General features: G+C 54.8%; 1 protein-coding gene, 1 long non-coding RNA gene and 1 other non-coding gene across 4 annotated transcripts in view; 1 reads left to right on the top strand and 2 right to left on the bottom strand.

The window, feature by feature from the left end:
* LOC106558544 lies at positions 1-2,687 on the bottom strand. 2 transcript variants are annotated; one of them, XR_005371056.1, is made up of 6 exons: positions 2,542-2,687; positions 1,842-1,942; positions 1,145-1,334; positions 597-848; positions 249-364; positions 1-130 (listed from the first exon to the last, which is right to left on the bottom strand). It is a non-coding gene; the product is annotated as an uncharacterized LOC106558544 (long non-coding RNA). The 2 variants fall into 2 exon arrangements; XR_005371055.1 differs by having other exon boundaries at positions 1,145-1,328.
* Positions 2,122-2,253, bottom strand: LOC119869671. The gene has a single exon (XR_005371762.1). It is a non-coding gene; the product is annotated as a small nucleolar RNA SNORA9 (small nucleolar RNA).
* A 4,959-nt stretch (positions 2,688-7,646) lies between the features above and the next one.
* The window catches only part of CCM2 (CCM2 scaffold protein), a 44,758-nt gene continuing 34,869 nt past the window's right edge, over positions 7,647-17,535 (top strand). The window contains exon 1 of the mRNA XM_038559531.1: positions 7,647-7,762. Within this exon, the coding sequence (XP_038415459.1) occupies positions 7,733-7,762 (30 nt within the window). The 5' untranslated portion in view covers positions 7,647-7,732. The remainder of the gene's footprint in view (positions 7,763-17,535) is intronic.

Genomic DNA, 17,535 nt, shown 5'->3' with positions numbered 1-17,535 from the left:
TGGCTGCACCCAAACTAAAAAGACTGTTTATTAACCACCCCTCATTTCCCACACAGGAGAGGTCAGAGAAGCCTGGGCCCTGAGGTAGAGCAGGGACCCATATTGGGAGTGGACAGCATGGCATCCAAACCTGCAGGCAGAGAAATGTCAGTCAGACATGCATAGCAGGCCGAGCCACCCACTCCCACTCGGCACCTGAGCCAGAAATTTCATCTCCTCCCAGAAGGGTAGCCAGTGAGGAAGCATACCTGCTGGGGGTGGGGCACAAAGGCCGCTCAGATCCAGCTGCACCCCTGCAGTGTATGATGGGCAGGCCACACCCCCGGCGCTGACCTCTGGCAGGAGATCAAGGCACCTGGACTGGCTGTGAATATCAAGCAAACACCCTGAGCACAAGACCAGGGACTATTCGGAGCCTGTTACCCCTAAGAGACCTGTGATGGGACCTGAATCTGGATCTGCCACTACCCACCCCCCCAAACGGTGGGCTGCGGGGCCTCTGTGATGGGACTCTGGCAGCAGCCTGATCTTCCCAGGGTCCTGGTCGAATCCCAAGTCTCAAAGGCAGTCAATGAACCTTTCTGGAATTCAATCACCTGACTTAGGAGACGAAGGTCAGACCAAGTTGGTGGTTCTTAACTTCTTCTCTGGTGGGGGTGGGGTGGGCTCATGGGAATGAACAGAAGTGAAGACAGGCCTCTCCAGCACGTGTACCGCGGCAGATCGCAGACACAGCCACGCAGTGATGACCAGGCCACCTGTCCTGTCGGCGTTCTTCTGGCTCTGGCACCTGGCTCAGGTGAGGGCAGACTGTACATCCTGTGCTGGGCAGGGACCCAGAGCAGAGCCTGCCGGGAGAGGCGCCAGTCAGACAAGAGATGAGACTGATCTATTCCGTCCCACGACCGACAAGGTGGCCCCCCAATTTCAAGGATGCTGGTGAGACATAAGAGGCTCTGATTAGAGAGAGGAACAGCTGATGCTTCTCCACAGGAGCAGCCAGAGCGTGGCACCTCCTGCCAGTCCCAGTGCCCACAGGGTGACACATGGGAGCCAGAGGACACTTGGCATGTGTGGTGGGCCACGAGGTATAGGAGAGCTGGACCCCTAGCATCAGAGGGCAGGCAGGCCAGCTCTGTATTACCTCCTCCATCCTGCGGCTGCATGCCACACGAACGTCCTCAGAAAGATGGGCCAATGGGCAGCACTGGCGGCTCAGCGGTTTAGCGCTGCCTTCAGCCAGGATGTGATCCTGGAGTTCTGGGATTGAGTCCTGAGTCGGTCTCCCTGCATGGTGCCTGCTTCTCACTCTGTGTCTCCGCCTCTCTCTGTGTCTCTCATAAATAAATAAAACCGGAAGGAAAGGAAGGAAGGGAAGGAAGGAAGGAAGGAAAGAAAAGAAAGGAAAAGGAGGAAGGAAAGAGAAAGAGAAAGAAAAGAAAAGAAAAAAGAAAAAGATGAGCCAAGGTGCAGCCAACTCCCAGTGTGCTCAGTGTCTGCACCTGGACAGAAGACACAGCAGACCCCAAGTCTACGGGAAGCCTTGGCCTCGGAGAGTTGGTGTGGCCTGGCCAGCCACCCAAAGGAGCCCAAGGCTCTGCTGCCCTGCCATGACCCTCCACCCACGTCAAGATCCCACTCCTCCCTCCTGCTCAGGCATGGGGAAGGGAACAGACGCGATGCCTGGAGGGGGTTTCTGGCTGGGCGACCCTGCTCGTGTGCAACCGAGACCACCTCCTGGTGGTCAAAGATCTGAACCTCGCGGGGAACTAAGGTTTACGAGTCAAGCAAGCCGGCTGGTCCCGAAGCCTCCCTGCAGCAGCGCGGGCGCGGAACCTCACCTCTGGCTCTGCGGGGCCAGCCTTGCCCCTCGCTCCTTCTACGCGGTATTTGCCGAGGGCGGCCCCACTCCTCCTGAGCTTCATTTTTAGCGTGCGTGGGGCTGTGGAGGGTCAGGAAACAGCGTGAGCAGGGAGCCGGGCACCCAGCAAACGGCCCAGTCCCGAGCGCCTGTTCAGGCGGGGGGCTCCGCAACCTGCACGGTCCCCGACCGTCGCCGCTTGACCAGCCTCGTGGGACCACACGTGGCCCAGGTCAGCGCGGCAGCCGGAGGAGGCGGCAGCCTGTTTGAAATTTCTATAACCTCGCTCTGGATGGAGCAGGGCAAGGCCTCAAACCGTCTCAGGATGCTGTGGCAAGCGGTGCAGGAATGCACAGGGTCACCGCAGACCCCAGCACGCTGGACGCTTGCCGGGCCCCGAGGGCCGCCGAGCGGGGCGCCCCCGCACCCCGACGCCCAGCAGCAGCGCGCCCCGCCGCGGCCTCTCCCCGCAGTCCTCCTCGCACGCAGGCCGCGCTCCGCTCGCACTCCGCAGCCGCAGGCCGAGCCCCTCGGGCGGGCTCCGGGACGGCCGGGCGCCGCCACTACCCCGCGCTCGGCCCTCGGAGGCTCGGGAGCGGGGGGGTCAGTCCGCGCCGCGCTCCGACGAGCCGCGACCCCATCGCCTCGAGCGCTCGGCCCGCACGGCGGCCGCTGCTCACCGGGCCTCAGCCGGTGCGGCGGGGCACCGCCTGGAACCCCGACGGCCTCGGATGGCCTCGGATGCCGGCGCCCCGGAGTCGCCAGAGACACACGACTCCCGCGCTCCTCCTCCCGCCGCGCGTCGCGTCCTCACGCAGCCCACCGGAAGCCGGGTGCGGTGACGTCACAGGGCGCAGGCGGAAGTTCCGCCCCGGCCGCGGGCCCGGTCCTTCCGGTTCACGTCTGGGCGCCCACCGCGGCCCGGCGAGCGCGCAGCTAGGCCCGGTCCGGCGCCCCGCCCGCGGACGCCGAGCAGCCGTTCAGCGCGGTGCCCGCGATGCGCATCCGTTTCTGCCTTGATCCTTGTCCATAGAAATGTTTTCTTTATTCCCTGCCTCTGCGGAGCGGCCGTCTGGGCGGAGGGCGGTGGGGTTTTACTTCCATCCCCGCTCTGGACGCACGGAGCTGCCAAGGCTGCGCGGCTGGAAGCCGGCGGGGGGCGGGGGCCCCGGGGGCACAGCGGAGCGAGGAGCTCCGACTTAGGTACTTGCTAGCCGTTTTGTTCTCACGAGGGAGCTAGTTGATGGGCATCAGGGACAGGAATGAAAACACTGAATTCTTCTCAGCCTTGGGAATGGGGAAAACATTCACTTAACAAAATAAAGAACAGGGCAGCCCGGGTGGCTCAGCAGTCTAGCGCCGACTTCAGCCCAGGGCCTGATCCTGGAGACCCGGGATCGAGTCCCACGTCAGGCTCCCTACATGGAGCCTGCTTCTCCCTCTGCGTATGTCTCTGCCTCTCTCTGTGTCTCTCATGAATAAATAATAAATAAAATCTTAAAAAAATAAAGAACAAACCGCACCAGTTAGTTGGAATCTAGCCAACATGTGGGTCGGAGAAAACTACCTCCGAGCAGGCCAGTTGATAAATCTCCAGTGTTCAGGGCGTTCTGGAAAACTCGAGTCTAGTGGGAAGGCATCTGTATGAGACCGTGTCTAGGAACCATCAGTGCCCTCCTGTCTCAGCCTGGTCAGGTGTGTGTCATTTGTCTCACTAGAACTTCTTGGATACAAAGAGGAAGCCCATGCAGTCCCTAAAGGACCTTATAGTTTAGTAGAGGGAATGTCTGAGCATGGTTGACTCTAGCATCAGGAGATGCAGAGAAAGCACTCAGGCTGGAGGAGGGAAAAGTTGCATCTGAAGATTTAGTGGAAGAGGTGCTACTTCAACTGGGTGAAAGAGCCCAACAGCCAGATCCACCAGGGACAAACCAGGTATCCCTAAATTTGGTTTATTAACCTGCTTCAAAGAGAGAACCCTAGAGACAGCTGTGCTGCGTCTCATTGCAAGAGTAGAAAGGAAGTTTTGGAAGGTTTGGGATTGCATTGAGTAATTACTTATCATATTCTTTTAAAAAAAGATTTTATTTATTCATGAAACATACAGACATAGGCAGAGGGAGAAGCAGGCTTCCCGCGGGAAGGCCGATGTAGGACTCGATCCCAGGATCCCGGGATCATGACCTGAACAGAAGGCAGATGCTCAACCACTGAGCGACCCAGGCGTCCCTATTTTTTAAAAAAATTATTTAACTGACACAGAGAGAACAAGAGTGCAAGCCGGGGAGCGAGAGGCAAAGGGAGCCCCATGCAGGGCTTGATGACCTGGGCTGAAACCAAGACTTGGACGCTTCACTGACTAAACACCCCCCCAGGCCTTTCCGGTCATTTTGTTCATGAGATGGGGCCACAGGGTGGGCTCGGAAGGTTACTGGTAAGAGGAAGGAGGCCCTCTGGACACTTTGCAACTGAGGTGTGACCTTGGGAGGAATATTGTGTTCTCTGAGCACGGCAGCTGCCTCATCCTGTGGGTTATGAGAAACTGCATAAACACGTGGCCAGCGGCCAGACCATTCATAGACCTCACCAGCTGACCTGGTGCAGCCTGCTCAGAAATGAGGCCCTCCTCTGCAGAAGACCCCCCACCCCCACCCCGCCCTGGAAGCTGGCTGCTAGAAGTCATACTTGGGGGAATTCAGACTGCTGTCTCTAGTGACAACCCAGGAAGCCACACGATACCACATAACAATCCAGATAAGCCAGAGAGCCAGGACTTGGTCAGCACCTGACATCTTACCTAATTTTTGTTCCCAGTTCCAACTCAGGACCAACCAGAGAAAACCAAACACATGGCATGCCCCACGTCCACTTAGAGCACCTCCTGCTCCTTAGGCCCCCGGCCCCTGCAGGGCAGCTCTGAGTCCCCATCTTTCAGCCATGAAGTTCTCCCCCTCCCCACCTGCCTTTGGGCCTCTACCAAACCAAGGGATGCAGTGACTCCCTCATTATAGCAGGCTCTGGACAAATAGCCTTGCTTGTTCTCATTTGTTTGGTCCTCCTTATTTCCCCCAAATTATGGGGTGGAAAGAGCTTCTTGGTTGGTGAACACGTTGGAGGTGCTGGTAGAGTGGTGCCCCCAGAGAGACATGGGGACTCCGTGTGCCTGTCCCTACACCTCGCCGTAGGCATCTCTCCCATCTGAATGTTTACCAGTTTTCTTTATCGTGTCCTTTAAAGAAAAAAAAAAGAATTTATTTATGTGACAGGGAAAGTCAGAGAGGATGGGGGAAGGGCAGAGAGAGAGGGAGAAGCAGACTCTCTGTTAAGCAGGGAGCTCAGACGATGTGGGATGACGCAGGGCTCAATCCAAGAACCCTGAGGACCCTAGGGCCCTGGCCCACTCACTGAGACAGCCCCTATCATGTCCTTTTATAATAAACTGGTAAGCAGTAAGTGAACTGTTTTCCTGAGTTCTGTGAGCCACTCTAGCAAGTTAACTGAGCCCAAGAGAGGCTTGTGGGAGCCCAGATTAATAGCCAATTAGCACAGGTAACAGCCTGGACTGCTGTTGGCATCTGTGTGGGCAGTCTTATGGGACTGAGTCCTCAACCCCTGGGATCTGATGCCATGTCTGGGTAGATGCTGCCAAGTGAGTTAAAGTGTGGGACATTCTGCTGGAATCACAGAACTTCTTGGTGTGGGGAAAACCCTTGGACGTCTGATGTCAGCAGTGTTGAGAGAGTGCCAGCCATGTAAGAGCAAAGGAGGCACAGGAGGAGAGTGGGTTTTTCCTGACACACAGGCTAAGGGGAGTTTGAGGAGTGTTCTCTGCTGCAAAATATGTGAAGGTACATGAGTGGGAGACTAATTGCTAGGTCCACTGCCTTGTTTGTGTTTGGGGATGTGGCTGCTAAATTAGTGCAGGAGATAGAGTGAGGGACACCCAGGTGGCTCAGTAGTTGAGCATATGCCTTCTAGCTCAGGGCGTGACCCTAGGGTCCTGGGATCGAGTCCCATGTCGTGCTCCCTGCATGGAGCCTGCTTCTCCCTCTGCCTGTGTCTCTGCCTCTCCCTCTCTGTGTCTCTCATGAATAAATGAATAAAATCTTAAAAAAAAAAAAAAGGTAGAGTGAAAGATGTTTTCACCCACCTCCGCTCTATGTGCCAAAGGACCTGGAATATGCCTGGGGTTGCTATACAAACAAGTGTTAAGTATAGCAGAGCAACAAAGGGTTGGCTGGTTAAAGCAAGGAGAGGTCTGAAGAACACGAGGATTCTAAATACAAGATGCAGCTACTACTCTGAGGGCTGAGATGAAGCTCCCAGAGAAGAGACCCCTTCCCCCCAGGGCTGAGAGCCTAGCGACAGCTCCGCACATGCTGGAGAAGCACCCGCAGGACTCGCTGGGAGTCCTTGTAGAGCCTAGGGAAAGCTGGTCACGGAGGGTTGCTAAGTTCCCTCGGAGGCAGGTGCTCCAAGGCCCCGGAGCTGTGAGAAGCTGCCCCTGTGGCGGGGAGGCCGCAGAGGCTGCAGGTGCCTGCCTAGGAGCTCCCTGGAGGCCTTGCCTCCCACACCGCCTCCCAGTGCTTCCTGCTGCACAGCTCTGCAGCGCTGGGCCATCCGGGGACAGAGGAGGCGCAGAGGGCCTGGCTCCAGTGCAGGGTCCATCGGGGACGGGGGAGGCTCAGAGGGTCCGGCTCTAGCGCGCAGGGCAGGAAAGGAGCACGAGCGGAGCTGGAAGGGATGCACGGACAGCTGGCAGAGGTCACCACTTAACACAAGTGTCAGTTCACTCTCTAGGGGCGCTGCAAGGGGCTCACTGGCAGCTCGTGGCGGGACGCGGCCGACCCCAGCCTGCGGAGGGGCGGACGTTGACACAGCCTGGTAGCTAGTGGCCGGTTGCGCTTTGTCCCGACGGGGGCCAGGAGTTGCGTCCTACCGCACCCCACCTTCCTGAGGGCTTAAGCAACACGGGTGCTGAAGCGCAGGAAGGCTTAAAGGGGCGTCACTGGGGCCCTGAAGGTACCCGGCGAATTGAGAAAGAGAAAGGAAGTAGCTTCGCCCCGCCCCTTCCTACCAGCCCCGCCCACCAGAGTCCAAGCCCCGCCCCCTCCCCGGCCAGCCCCGCCCCCTCCCCTCCCCGGCTCCGCCGGCCCCGCCGGCCCCTTCCCCACAGGCCCCGCCCCCACCTTGCTGCCGGCCCCGCCCTTCCCTCCCTGCTAGCCACACCCCTTCACGCAGGCCCCCCGCCTCCCAGCCCCTCCCCACCAGCCACGCAAGCCTCACCTTCCTGCGAGCCCCTCCCTCCCCACAGGCCACGCCCCTCACCTACTGAATAGCTCCTCCCCCTCATCGTGGCCTCGCCCCTGTTTCCCGTCGGCCCGAGGCGGCGGGGTGGGGGCGCCCTTCCCGAGCGCGAGGCACGCCGGGAAGTGGCTGCCCTAAAGATGGCGGCAGAATTGAAAAGTTGAAGCGGTTCCTGGAGCCCTGAGAGGCAGGGGACGGGCAGAGGACGGGCTGGGGCGGGGCTGGCGCTCTCCCGCCCTCCCTGAAGGGGTGGGGCGGGGTAGGGGCGCGACAGGCGCGCTCCCGCGGCCGAGGGGGCGGGCCCAGGCGGGCGCGTCCCCGGGGGCCCCGAGGGCGGGGGCGGGGCCGGGGGCGGGGCGTCGCCTCGGCCCGGAAGTGCGGGGTGCGGGGTGCGGGGCGCGGACGTCCCCTGGCGGCCGCGGCGGGAGACTGCGGCCGCGCGGGCTGGAGGCGCAGGAGCGGCGGCGACGGCGGCCGCGGGGCCGGGCGAGCATGTAGCGGCCGCGGGCGGCGCGGGGCTCCCGGGGCGGGCCGGGCCGGGCCGCGGGAGCCGCTCGCGGCGACATGGAGGAGGAGGGCAAGAAGGGCAAGAAGGTGAGCGGCAGCGGCAGCGTGCTCCCCGGGCCGGGCCGGGCTGGACCCCAGGGCGGGGCGGGGGGGCCGAGGCTGGACCGGGAGGCGCCGCCGCCGCCGGTCGGGGGGAGGTCGGGGGACAGCGGGGCCGGCAGGCTGGGGCCCCCGGCGGACCTCGCGCGCTGGGCCCGGGCGGCGGGGGTCGGTGTCCGCGGATGCGCCGGGAGGCGAGTCCCTGGACAATGGGGCTAGGTGGTCCTCCGCCCGGCCCGCCCCGCGGGGAGGAAGGAGCCACGCCTTTCCGCCCCTTCCGGTCAGCGCGTCCCCCAAACCCGGGCTGTGCACATGGCCCTGCCCGCGGGCTCCGCCGGGCCGGGGAGGGGGCGCGCGCGCGGGCGGGCCCCGGGGGCTCTCCAGGGCCGGGGTCTCCGCTGCCCAAGGGACCTCTGCGTCCTGATTCCGAAGAAGGGAGAAGCTGTGCTTAGGGACAGCTGCTCGCGGCTCGCTCAGCGTTTGCAGGGTCACTCCATTTGGCGCTTGGATTTCGGACACAGTTTAAGGGGCTCCTTAGTTTGTGTCCTTTTACAAATGTGGCTTTAACTGTAGGCTGGAGTAGTTGATAAACTCATTTTCAGGAGACTAATAGCGGAGAGGCCATTAAGAAAAAAACCAGATTTCAATGAAATTTCTCCTTTCTCAGGTAGAGGATTTCTCATCTGCTGGATTTCGTTAATGTGCACTTCGGGTGCACGAGTTTCAGACTTTGGGAGGTCCTCTGCTCTCCCCAGTCTGCACAGCCGGCTGGAGGCAGCTGTGCCCATCCTCTGACTCCGCACCTTGTTTCACATGATGCACCATTTTTGGAAGGCTGTGCTTGAAATCCGGTGTGGCCAGGTGGTCCTGGGGGATCGTGTGGCGCGCTCTCTCTCTCTCTCTCTCTCCTTGCTGTGTCGTGAATGTGTGTCTCATTCAAGTACGGTACCAGTTGCAGTTCCTAAGTCTGGAAAACAGCCCGAGCAAGTGATTCATTCTGCCAGCGCTAGACTGCAGGGGGGTGCTGCCCACCACAAAGGGGGAGAGCTGAGCTTAATGTTTCTGCCACAGCTGGGAGAAGGCTCCACATTGCATCTTCCCCTGTTATACAGCAGGCAGGTGGACCAGGGCCCCCACCGGAGATGGCCTGACCCCAGCACTCCTGGCTGCCAGTGGTGCTCATGTCCCAAGCAGATCTTGGGGCTTGGCCTGGAAGCATCTTCCACACTCGGGCCAGAAGGTGCTGGCTACAGAGGCTCACCTCCTTAGAATGGATGCTAAACTGTCAGTGATGGGGGAGCAGGGGATAGGTACACTGACTTCTTTCTAGAACCTTCTACAAGGTTTGGTAGGAAAAGTAGAATATTCCACAATGTTGAGAGAGACAAAGAATCCGTGAGATATTCCTGAGCTTTTAAAATAGAAGTGAGAAGCCAGTAAAAATCAAGAATTTTAGGGATGCTTGGGTGGCCCAGTGGTTAATTGTCTGCTTTAGCTCAGGTTGTGACCCCAGGGTCCCAGGATCAAGTCCTGCATCAGGCTCCCTGCAGGAAACATGCTTTTCCCTTAGCCTGTGTCTGTCTCTCTCTGTGTCTCTCAAGAATAAATAAATAGCTCAGTGGTTTAGCGCCGCCTGCAGCCCAGGGCGTGATCCTGGAGACCCTGGATCGAGTCCCACGTCGGGCTCTCTGTATGATGCCTGCTTCTCCCTCTACCTGTGTCTCTGCCTCTCTCTCTGTCTCTATGAATAAATAAATAAAATCTTAAAAAAAATAAATAAAAATCTTTAAAAAAATAAGAAACAAAACAACTCAACAATTTCAGAGTTAGGAGCAGTGTTAACATTCAGGCTGGAGAAGGTTGATGCTGAATTTCTTTTTTTTTTTTTTTTTTTTTTTTGATGATGAATTTCATTGTGTCTGTTGGAGAAGATAATCACTGGTTACATAGTTGCCTAAGCCAGGAGCTCTGTGTTTTCTCTGTGGTCTGCCCCTGCCCTAGCTCATGTTCCCATAGGCAGGCCAGCCAGACAGCTCTGGGACGTGAATTCCTATCCAGGCCACGACTTAGCACACTTTCCCTGCTGCTTCTGGCCAGAACCTTCCTGCTCTGCTCCTCGTGCAGTGAGGTCACCTCCACTCATGAAATTTGGTGCTTACGTTGTTCTCATTATGGTCACATAACCAGATTAGTCTATTTTAAAAGTTACACACAAATTCAAGCTAAAACAGTGGAAGTAAGGACCTAATAGTTTTATGAAAGTACAGTTCAGCCATTTAAATTCCTTCTTCAGGGGCGTCTGGGGGGGGCTCTCGGTGAAGCATGTGTCTTTAGCTCAGGTCATGATTTCAGGGCCCTGGGGTTGAGCCCCATGTCAGGCTTCCTCCCTGCTCAATGGGGAGTCTGTTTCTGCCTCTCTGCCCCACCCTCCAGCTCGAGCTCTCTTTGTCAAATAGATAAATAATTATTTATATATATATATATATATAATTTATTTATTTATTTATTTACTTATGAGAGACCTAGAGAGGCAGAGACACAGGCAGAGGGAGAAGCAGGCTCCATGCAGGGAGCCTGACGTGGGACTCAATCCTGGAGACCCGGGGTCAATTTGGGCTGAATGCAGGTGCTAAATGGCTGAGCCACCCAGGGATCCCAAATAAATAAAATATTTAAAAAAAGTTCTTTCCAGTGAGCTCCCTCAGAATTACAGATTTTTTTTTTTTTAAGATTTTATTTATTTGAGAGAGAGAACACACAGGTGGGCAGAGGGAGAGGGAGAAGCAGACCCCCTGCTGACCGGGGGAGCTTGATGTGGGGCTCCATCCCAGGACCTCGAGATCATGACCCAGGCCAAAGGCAGCTGCTCAACCAACTGGGCCACCCAAGTGCCCCGAAAATTGCAGATTAAACCTTTATTTTGTATTTTGATTTTGACTTTTTTTAAAGTAGGCTCTGGGCTCATCATGGAGCTTGAACTCATGACCCTGAGATCAAGAGTCACATGCTGTACTGACCGAGGGAGCCAGCCGCCCCCAGATTTATACTTTATAAATGTGGATTGGTAGGCGTTTTCATGTCTTCAGACACTTGTCCTGGTTTCTTGTCAAGCAGTTATTCAGGCTTCTTCTAATGCCTCAGGACAGGAGTCTGTGAACTGCCAGAAAATAAGTAGGACAGAGTGGATTTCATATAAGGTGGCCCCAGGTACAGTTCTGTCCGTTCATTTTTCTCTTTCTTTCAATGGGGAAGACGGGAGAGGGAGAGAGAATTTTAAGCAGATTCCACACCCAGTGGGGAGCCCGGCCTGGGGCTCGATATCATGACCCTGAGATCAGCACCTGAGCCAAAATCAGGAGTTGGACGCTCAACCGACTGAGCCTCTGAGGTGTCCCCAGCCCTGTCTTGTCTTAGGCTACCCTGGCACATATGATGAGGGCGACTGGAACCCTTGTAATGTGTCATGGAAAATCCTGGCTGATGGGGACGCTGGAGGAGCTGGTCAGGAAATGAGCAGGTCCTCGTTCATCTGTGGGATGCGTATGTGGACCAGGATATCCACTGGCTGCTAGTGGCGTGGGGCCTGGGGAGCAGGACTGACTGCTGGGGCACACATCCTGCACACATGTCCTCACGGTGGCTGGTATCTTTCAGATCATGAGTCCTGATTTGGGGTTTGGAGAATAAGGTTGCCTCTTTATGAAACGGATCCAAGTTTCATGAGTTTTGACACTGTTCTGTCAGGTTGTAATTCTTTTTTGTGACAAATGTAGGTGTACACGTAAGTTGGATCGAATGCTTGATTGGACAAAGGCCTTAGCCTGTGGGAGGTCACCACCGGGCCTCTACTCTCTTGGGTCCCTGCTTTTGCTACGGCGGGTCAAACCATCAGTGGCCAAGCTTTCAACCTGAATAGTTGAATATTTTTTACACTGGGTTACTTTGTTTGCATTTCGTAAAAGGAAAGAAAGAAAGAAAAAGAAAGGTTATAAGGTACCCCAGAAATGTAGGGCTGGATGTTAAATGATAGCAAGGAGTTATTATTTTTTTTTAAGATTTTTAAAATATTTATTTATTTATTTATGATAGAGACGGAGAGAGAGAGAGAGGCAGAGGGAGAACCTGGCTCCGTGCCGGGAGCCCGATGTGGGACTCGATCCCGGGACTCCAGGATCACGCCCTGGGCCAAAGGCAGGCGCCAAACTGCTGAGCCACCCAGGGATCCCCTAGCAAGGAGTTATTAATTTTGTTGATATAATGTTTCTATCATGTGATCCAGGTCTGATTGATAGACATGTGTACTGAGCTATTTATAGGTAAGATAATGTGAGTCCTAAGATTTGCTTTATTCAGACTGGAAGCAGAACAGAGAGGAGATAGCCCAATGCGCTGAAGGTGCATGTTCCTCATCCGTTATTCTGTTTACTTTTTGGAATTTTGGAGTTTTCATATAAAAAGTGGGGAGAAAGCAGTCCCCCACATTATGGGTCCTGGGTCCTCAGCTCCTGTAGCTGCTGGATTGCCCCTCAGGTGGTGTCTGTGAGGCACTGGTGCTTGGCTGGACCAGTGCCTTTATACCTTTGCATGTCCAGTTGTCAGCCTTCCACACCAGCGTGCATGTGTCTGTTTGTGTGTGAGTGTGTGTGTGTGCGTATGTGGCTAAAATGAAAATCTAAAGAAATGGTACTTTTCTTTTTTTCTTTTTTTAAAGATTTTATTTATTCATGAGAGACACAAAGAGAGAGGGAGGCAAGAGACACAGGGAGAAGGAGAAGCAGGCTCCATGCAGGGAGCCCGATGTGGGACTCCATCTGGGGTCTCCAGGATCACGCCCTGGGCCAAAGGCAGACCCTCAACCGGTGACCCACCCAGGCGTCCCAGAAATGGTACTTTATATAAAGCAACACAATCTGATTTTTTTTTCTCTGTTCCTTTTTGTTTCTCTCATTAAAAACTGCCAGTCATGACGTGTCGCAGCCATCACATGGGGTTCACGAAGGGACTTTGGGGTCTGTGCCTTGTTTTATCTTTCTGCTGGAATAGGTTTCACAGTGACTCTTGGGTGACCATGTGGCACCCCCGAGCTGGAAGGTGGGCGGTGGGGGGGGGCAGGAGGTGCCTGGTGGAGGCAGTAGGTCCAGCGGCCAGTGGACAAGTTCAGTGAGGCCAGCAGTCACGAGGCTCATTCCTCTCCGATTTGGAGAGTTCCCATTCACATAGTACCTTGTATTTATTAGTTTTCGACCTAAGGAACCATAGAGTCCCTGCCACCTTCAGATCCAGTGACTCGCCGGCCATTGTGAGACCCAGAGAGCATACCCGAACCTCATGATACTTCTCCGTTCCTGCTCGAGCATCGTTTGGAGAGGAATACATTTCTTTCAGCGATGGTACCACACGGAGGCTGCTCTGAAGCGAGAGGGGCTGTCAGCCTTGTGCCTATGAGGTCGGGGACAAGTGCCTTCTGTACTGAGGGGCTTGGTGACTATGGTCACTGTTGCTGTCCTGTTTATTCCTTTCTGTCAGCAGCACTAGCCTGGCTCGTCACCGCTCTCTGGTGAGAGTGACCAGCCACCCTCTAAGGACCAATGTGACAGCATGAAATCCTCCTGTTGGTTTACCCGATCGCCTAAGACAGGCTTTGTGCAGTGAGAAGCATGGCTCAGGCTGCTGCATCCGGTCTGGAGAGCAGGTGCCCACATGGCGTGGGAGAAGGGGGCACCCTGGGTATCAGCTCACCCCACATGGGGACCATGTATGTGATGTTCAGCAGCAGGTGGGGTGCAGGATGGGGCCCCCGAGGTTCTGGGAGGCCCTGGGCCCAGGCTGGGGGGAGGGGGTCGGCCCTTTGTGCCGCAGAAGCCGCTGGTGGTTGCCTCTCTCTCCAGTGACTGTTCCCTGGTGCTGACTGTGTGCCAGGACCAGATGCTGGGGACACAGATGAGCTCTGTGGCCACTGAGCCAGAAGTGGGGCTTCAGAGGACACACGAGGGTGGAACTTCAGAGAAAGTTCCTTTGAGGAGACCAAATGAGAAAGCCTTTCTGTTATGAAGGCGGCAGGTCCAAGCGTGAGAAGTTCCTGTATTGAAGCTCCTGTGCCTTGACTTTGAACATCATCAGTGTGCAGGCAGCTGGTCCTCATCCACTCCTCCTCCCCAGGTACCTTGGGCTGAACTATTTTCCCCCCAAATCTGAAGGGTGGAGCCCCAAGCCCCAACACCTACGAACAGGTCTGTACGTGGAGAGGGGTCTTTAAGGAGGTGATGAGGTAAACGAGGTCACTAGGGTGGGCCCTGCTCCAGTGTGACTGCATCCTCATCAGAAGAGGACGTCAGGATGCAGACCCGCACTGAGGGATGACCTGGGGAGGACACGACCATCCGCTCGCCCAGGGGAGGCGTTGGGAGGGACTGCCCTCCCCCCCCCTGCCCCCCTGCCCGGATCTCGGACGTCCGGCCTCCAGCGCCAGGGGAGGACGGATGCTGTTGCAGCCACCTGCCCTGGTGTTTGTTAAAGTGGAGTAAAGCAGGCTATCCTGAAGCAAGCCCTGGACATCAGGGTGATGTGGCAAGAGTCCTATGCTAGGACCACATTGGGGGAATTGGTCTCAGTGTCACCCAGAGATTCTGAGCACCTGGTCTCCACGGTCCCATCCCACACGGACAGGCTACTCAGGGTGGCAGGGTGACCTGGCGCTGTGCTCTGTGGGCCGCCGACCACATGCCTGTGTGGCCTGTGACAGGCTGTGTGCCCAGGCTCTGAGCCTCAAAATCCTGCCTGCAGCTGGAGAGTGGGCTGAGTGGGTCTGTCGTGACCCTGCGCCCAGGTCCATGCTGGCTCTTCCCACCACTGAGCTTGCTCACTCTCCTCCCTCCGCCCAAGAACAGTAGCTCGGTTTTCATGGTTATGCAGGGAGTTTAGGTTTGGGTTTGTCACCCCCCATTCTCTCTCTGTCTCTCGTGAATAAATAAATAAAATCTTAAAAAAAATTTTTTTTCCCCTTAGCTGTGTGTGCCAGAAATGTTACCCTTTTTTCTCCTAAGCGTGCCTGAATAGTAGCAGGGTTGGTGTTTTTGTTTGCCAGGCTCGTGCCAAGAATTAAGGCATTTGATTGTGGGCATTGGATGTGTGCAGTGGAAATAATCCCCTTTACTGAGTGCAGCAGGAAGTTGAAATTTGGGCTTTTGTTCGAGGCTTAGGATGGTGGGTATCTTGTAACCCGGGAGGGGGAAGGAGAGTTGAATGGTGAAAATGAGAATGGTCCACGTGGACCTCTGGGGTTCCTGTCTGTACGGAGCACTTGCTCTGGAGCTGCTCACTTGTGTGGGCTCTGCTGTTTCACCTGCTGGCACTCCTGACTTGGGATAAAGACACTTGTTTCTTTGGCTTTTTTTTATTTATTTATTTATTTATTTATTTATTTATTTATTTATTTATTTATTTATTTATGATAGTCACAGAGAGAGAGAGAGAGAGAGAGAGGCAGAGACACAGGCAGAGGGAGAAGCAGGCTCCATGCACCGGGAACCCGATGTGGGATTCGATCCCGGGTCTCCGGGATCGCGCCCTGGGCCAAAGGCAGGCGCCAAACCCCTGCGCCACCCAGGGATCCCTTTTTTTTTTTTAATTAGAGACACACAGAGGGAGAGAGAGGCAGAGACACAGGCAGAGGGAGAAGCAGGCTCCATGTAGGGAGCCTGACGTGGGACTCGATCCCAGGTCTCCAGGATCACGCCCCCGGCTGAAGGCAGATGCTAAACCGCTGAGCCACCCAGGGATCCCCTGTTTGGCTTTTTATTTTTTTTATTTTTTTAAGATTTTATTTATTTATTCATAGAGGCACAGAGAGAGAGAGAGAGAGAGAGATAGGCAGAGACACAGGCAGAAGGAGAAGCGGGCTCCATGCAAGTAGCCCAACATGGAACTCGATCCCGGGTCTCCAAGATCACACCCTGGGCTGCAGGTGGCGCTAGACCGCTATGCTGCTGGGGCTGCCCCTGTTTGGCTTTTTATAGTGACAGTTCTTCACAGTTTCACCTGCAATCTAGCATGCCTCCTGTGTGTCCTTACCATTAACTCTGCAGGCCTGTATGCTCTAGAACATTGCATTTTCCCTCACTGGTGGCCTGGCGGGGATGCAGTTTATGAATCTAATACTTGGACAGACCTATGGGTCACACGTCAGCAAATGTCCCAGGTCCAACTGGCAGGAAACATGTCCCTCTAAATGACTGTTACCGGTTTACTGACTCCTGCGGTATGACAGTGGCTGGAGCTGACCTGCCCTTCGTATGTGGAGGTGAGACCCACGTCAGGCCCTGTGAGAAGTGTCCTCTCCCCCAGGATTGAATCTTCAGTCCCCCTCCTTGGAAGAAGAGTGTACAGTCCACCCCCCAGTATTTGATCCTGAATGTTCTTGAATACAGCTGAGTTGGAAGGATTTTACAGCAAATCCCTGTCCACCCACCACCTAGATTCCACTGTTAACGTTTGCTATGCTTGTTTTATCCCACACACCTGTCTGTCTCTGAACCCACCTGAAAACTTTCCCTGTCTCTCTGATGCGTTTCAGAGTAAGTTACAGACACCATTCTGCTTCCATCTGGGTACCTCAGCATGCTGATCTGTAGCTGCAAATCAATGTTGCTCAGTTTTCTTTTGCTGCAAAATGTATATACAGTCAAACGTACACATCTTAATAGTGTATTAGCTAAATTTTGACAGATGTGTACACCTGTGCAACCCAAAGCCCTGTCAAGAATTAGACTATTGCCATCACCCAGAAAGCCGCTCACACTTCCTAGGATGTGTGTTCCTTCCCTCGCCACCCTGGCAGCTGCTGCTCTGGTGGTTGGCGCTGTAGGTGAGCTTGTCAGGATTGGTTTCTGTTCAAGAACTTCATACACATGGATTCAGGCAGTACTTTTTTTTTTTTTAAAGGAGTCTTTTTTTTTTTTAAGATCTATTTATTTATTTATTCGAGAGAGAGCAAGAGCATGTTCACAGAAGGAGAGGGAGAAGCACATCCCTGGTTAGCAGGGAGCCCGGTGCGGGGCTTGATCCCAGGACCCCAAGATCCTGACTCAAGCTGAGGACTGTCAATGAACCAACTGAGCCTCCTGGGTGCCCCCAGCCAGTACATATTCCCTTTATTCACAGGATTCTGGGATTCACCTGTGATGTCCAGTAGCGGTCTACCGCACGTCTACACCACGGTCTGTTGCCCACTCATCTGGTGTCAGCTGTTGGGTTCTTTCAAATCTTATATTCTCCTGAAAAGCAGTGACCATTTGTGAACGGGTCATTGCTTGGACGTATGTGGCCATTTCTTTGGGGTAAATACCTAGTAATTGAATTGCCATCGATGCGTAGTTACGTACTGAACTTTGTAAGACACCGCTGAACCATTCCCTACCAAATTTTTGTCTGTTGATTCTATCACTTACTGAGAGAGCATTGTTTTGGGTTTCTTTCTCCTTGTAGCTCTGTGCGTTTGGGCTTCAAGTTTGTGTTAAGTACATGCACACTTACGATCGTTCGGTCTTGTGGAAAGGAGTCTCTTTCATTGTGAAACGACTGTTTATTTGTGGTAATATTTCTTGTTTCAAACTGAATTCTGATGCTAATATAGCCACACCACCTAGCTTGCTTTTTATTTTATTTTATTTTATTTATTTATTTTTTAAGCAGTGTGTGCTTAACTGCTTTAACTGGGTGATTTCCACAAACTATACAAGAAGTTTCTAACTGTCACAATTCAG

The sequence above is a fragment of the Canis lupus genome, chromosome 16, assembly GCF_011100685.1.
Source record: "Canis lupus familiaris isolate Mischka breed German Shepherd chromosome 16, alternate assembly UU_Cfam_GSD_1.0, whole genome shotgun sequence".
Taxonomy (NCBI): Eukaryota; Metazoa; Chordata; class Mammalia; order Carnivora; family Canidae; genus Canis; species Canis lupus.
The sequence above is the reverse complement of the archived record's forward strand: the minus strand, read 5'-3'. Positions and strand labels throughout refer to the sequence as shown.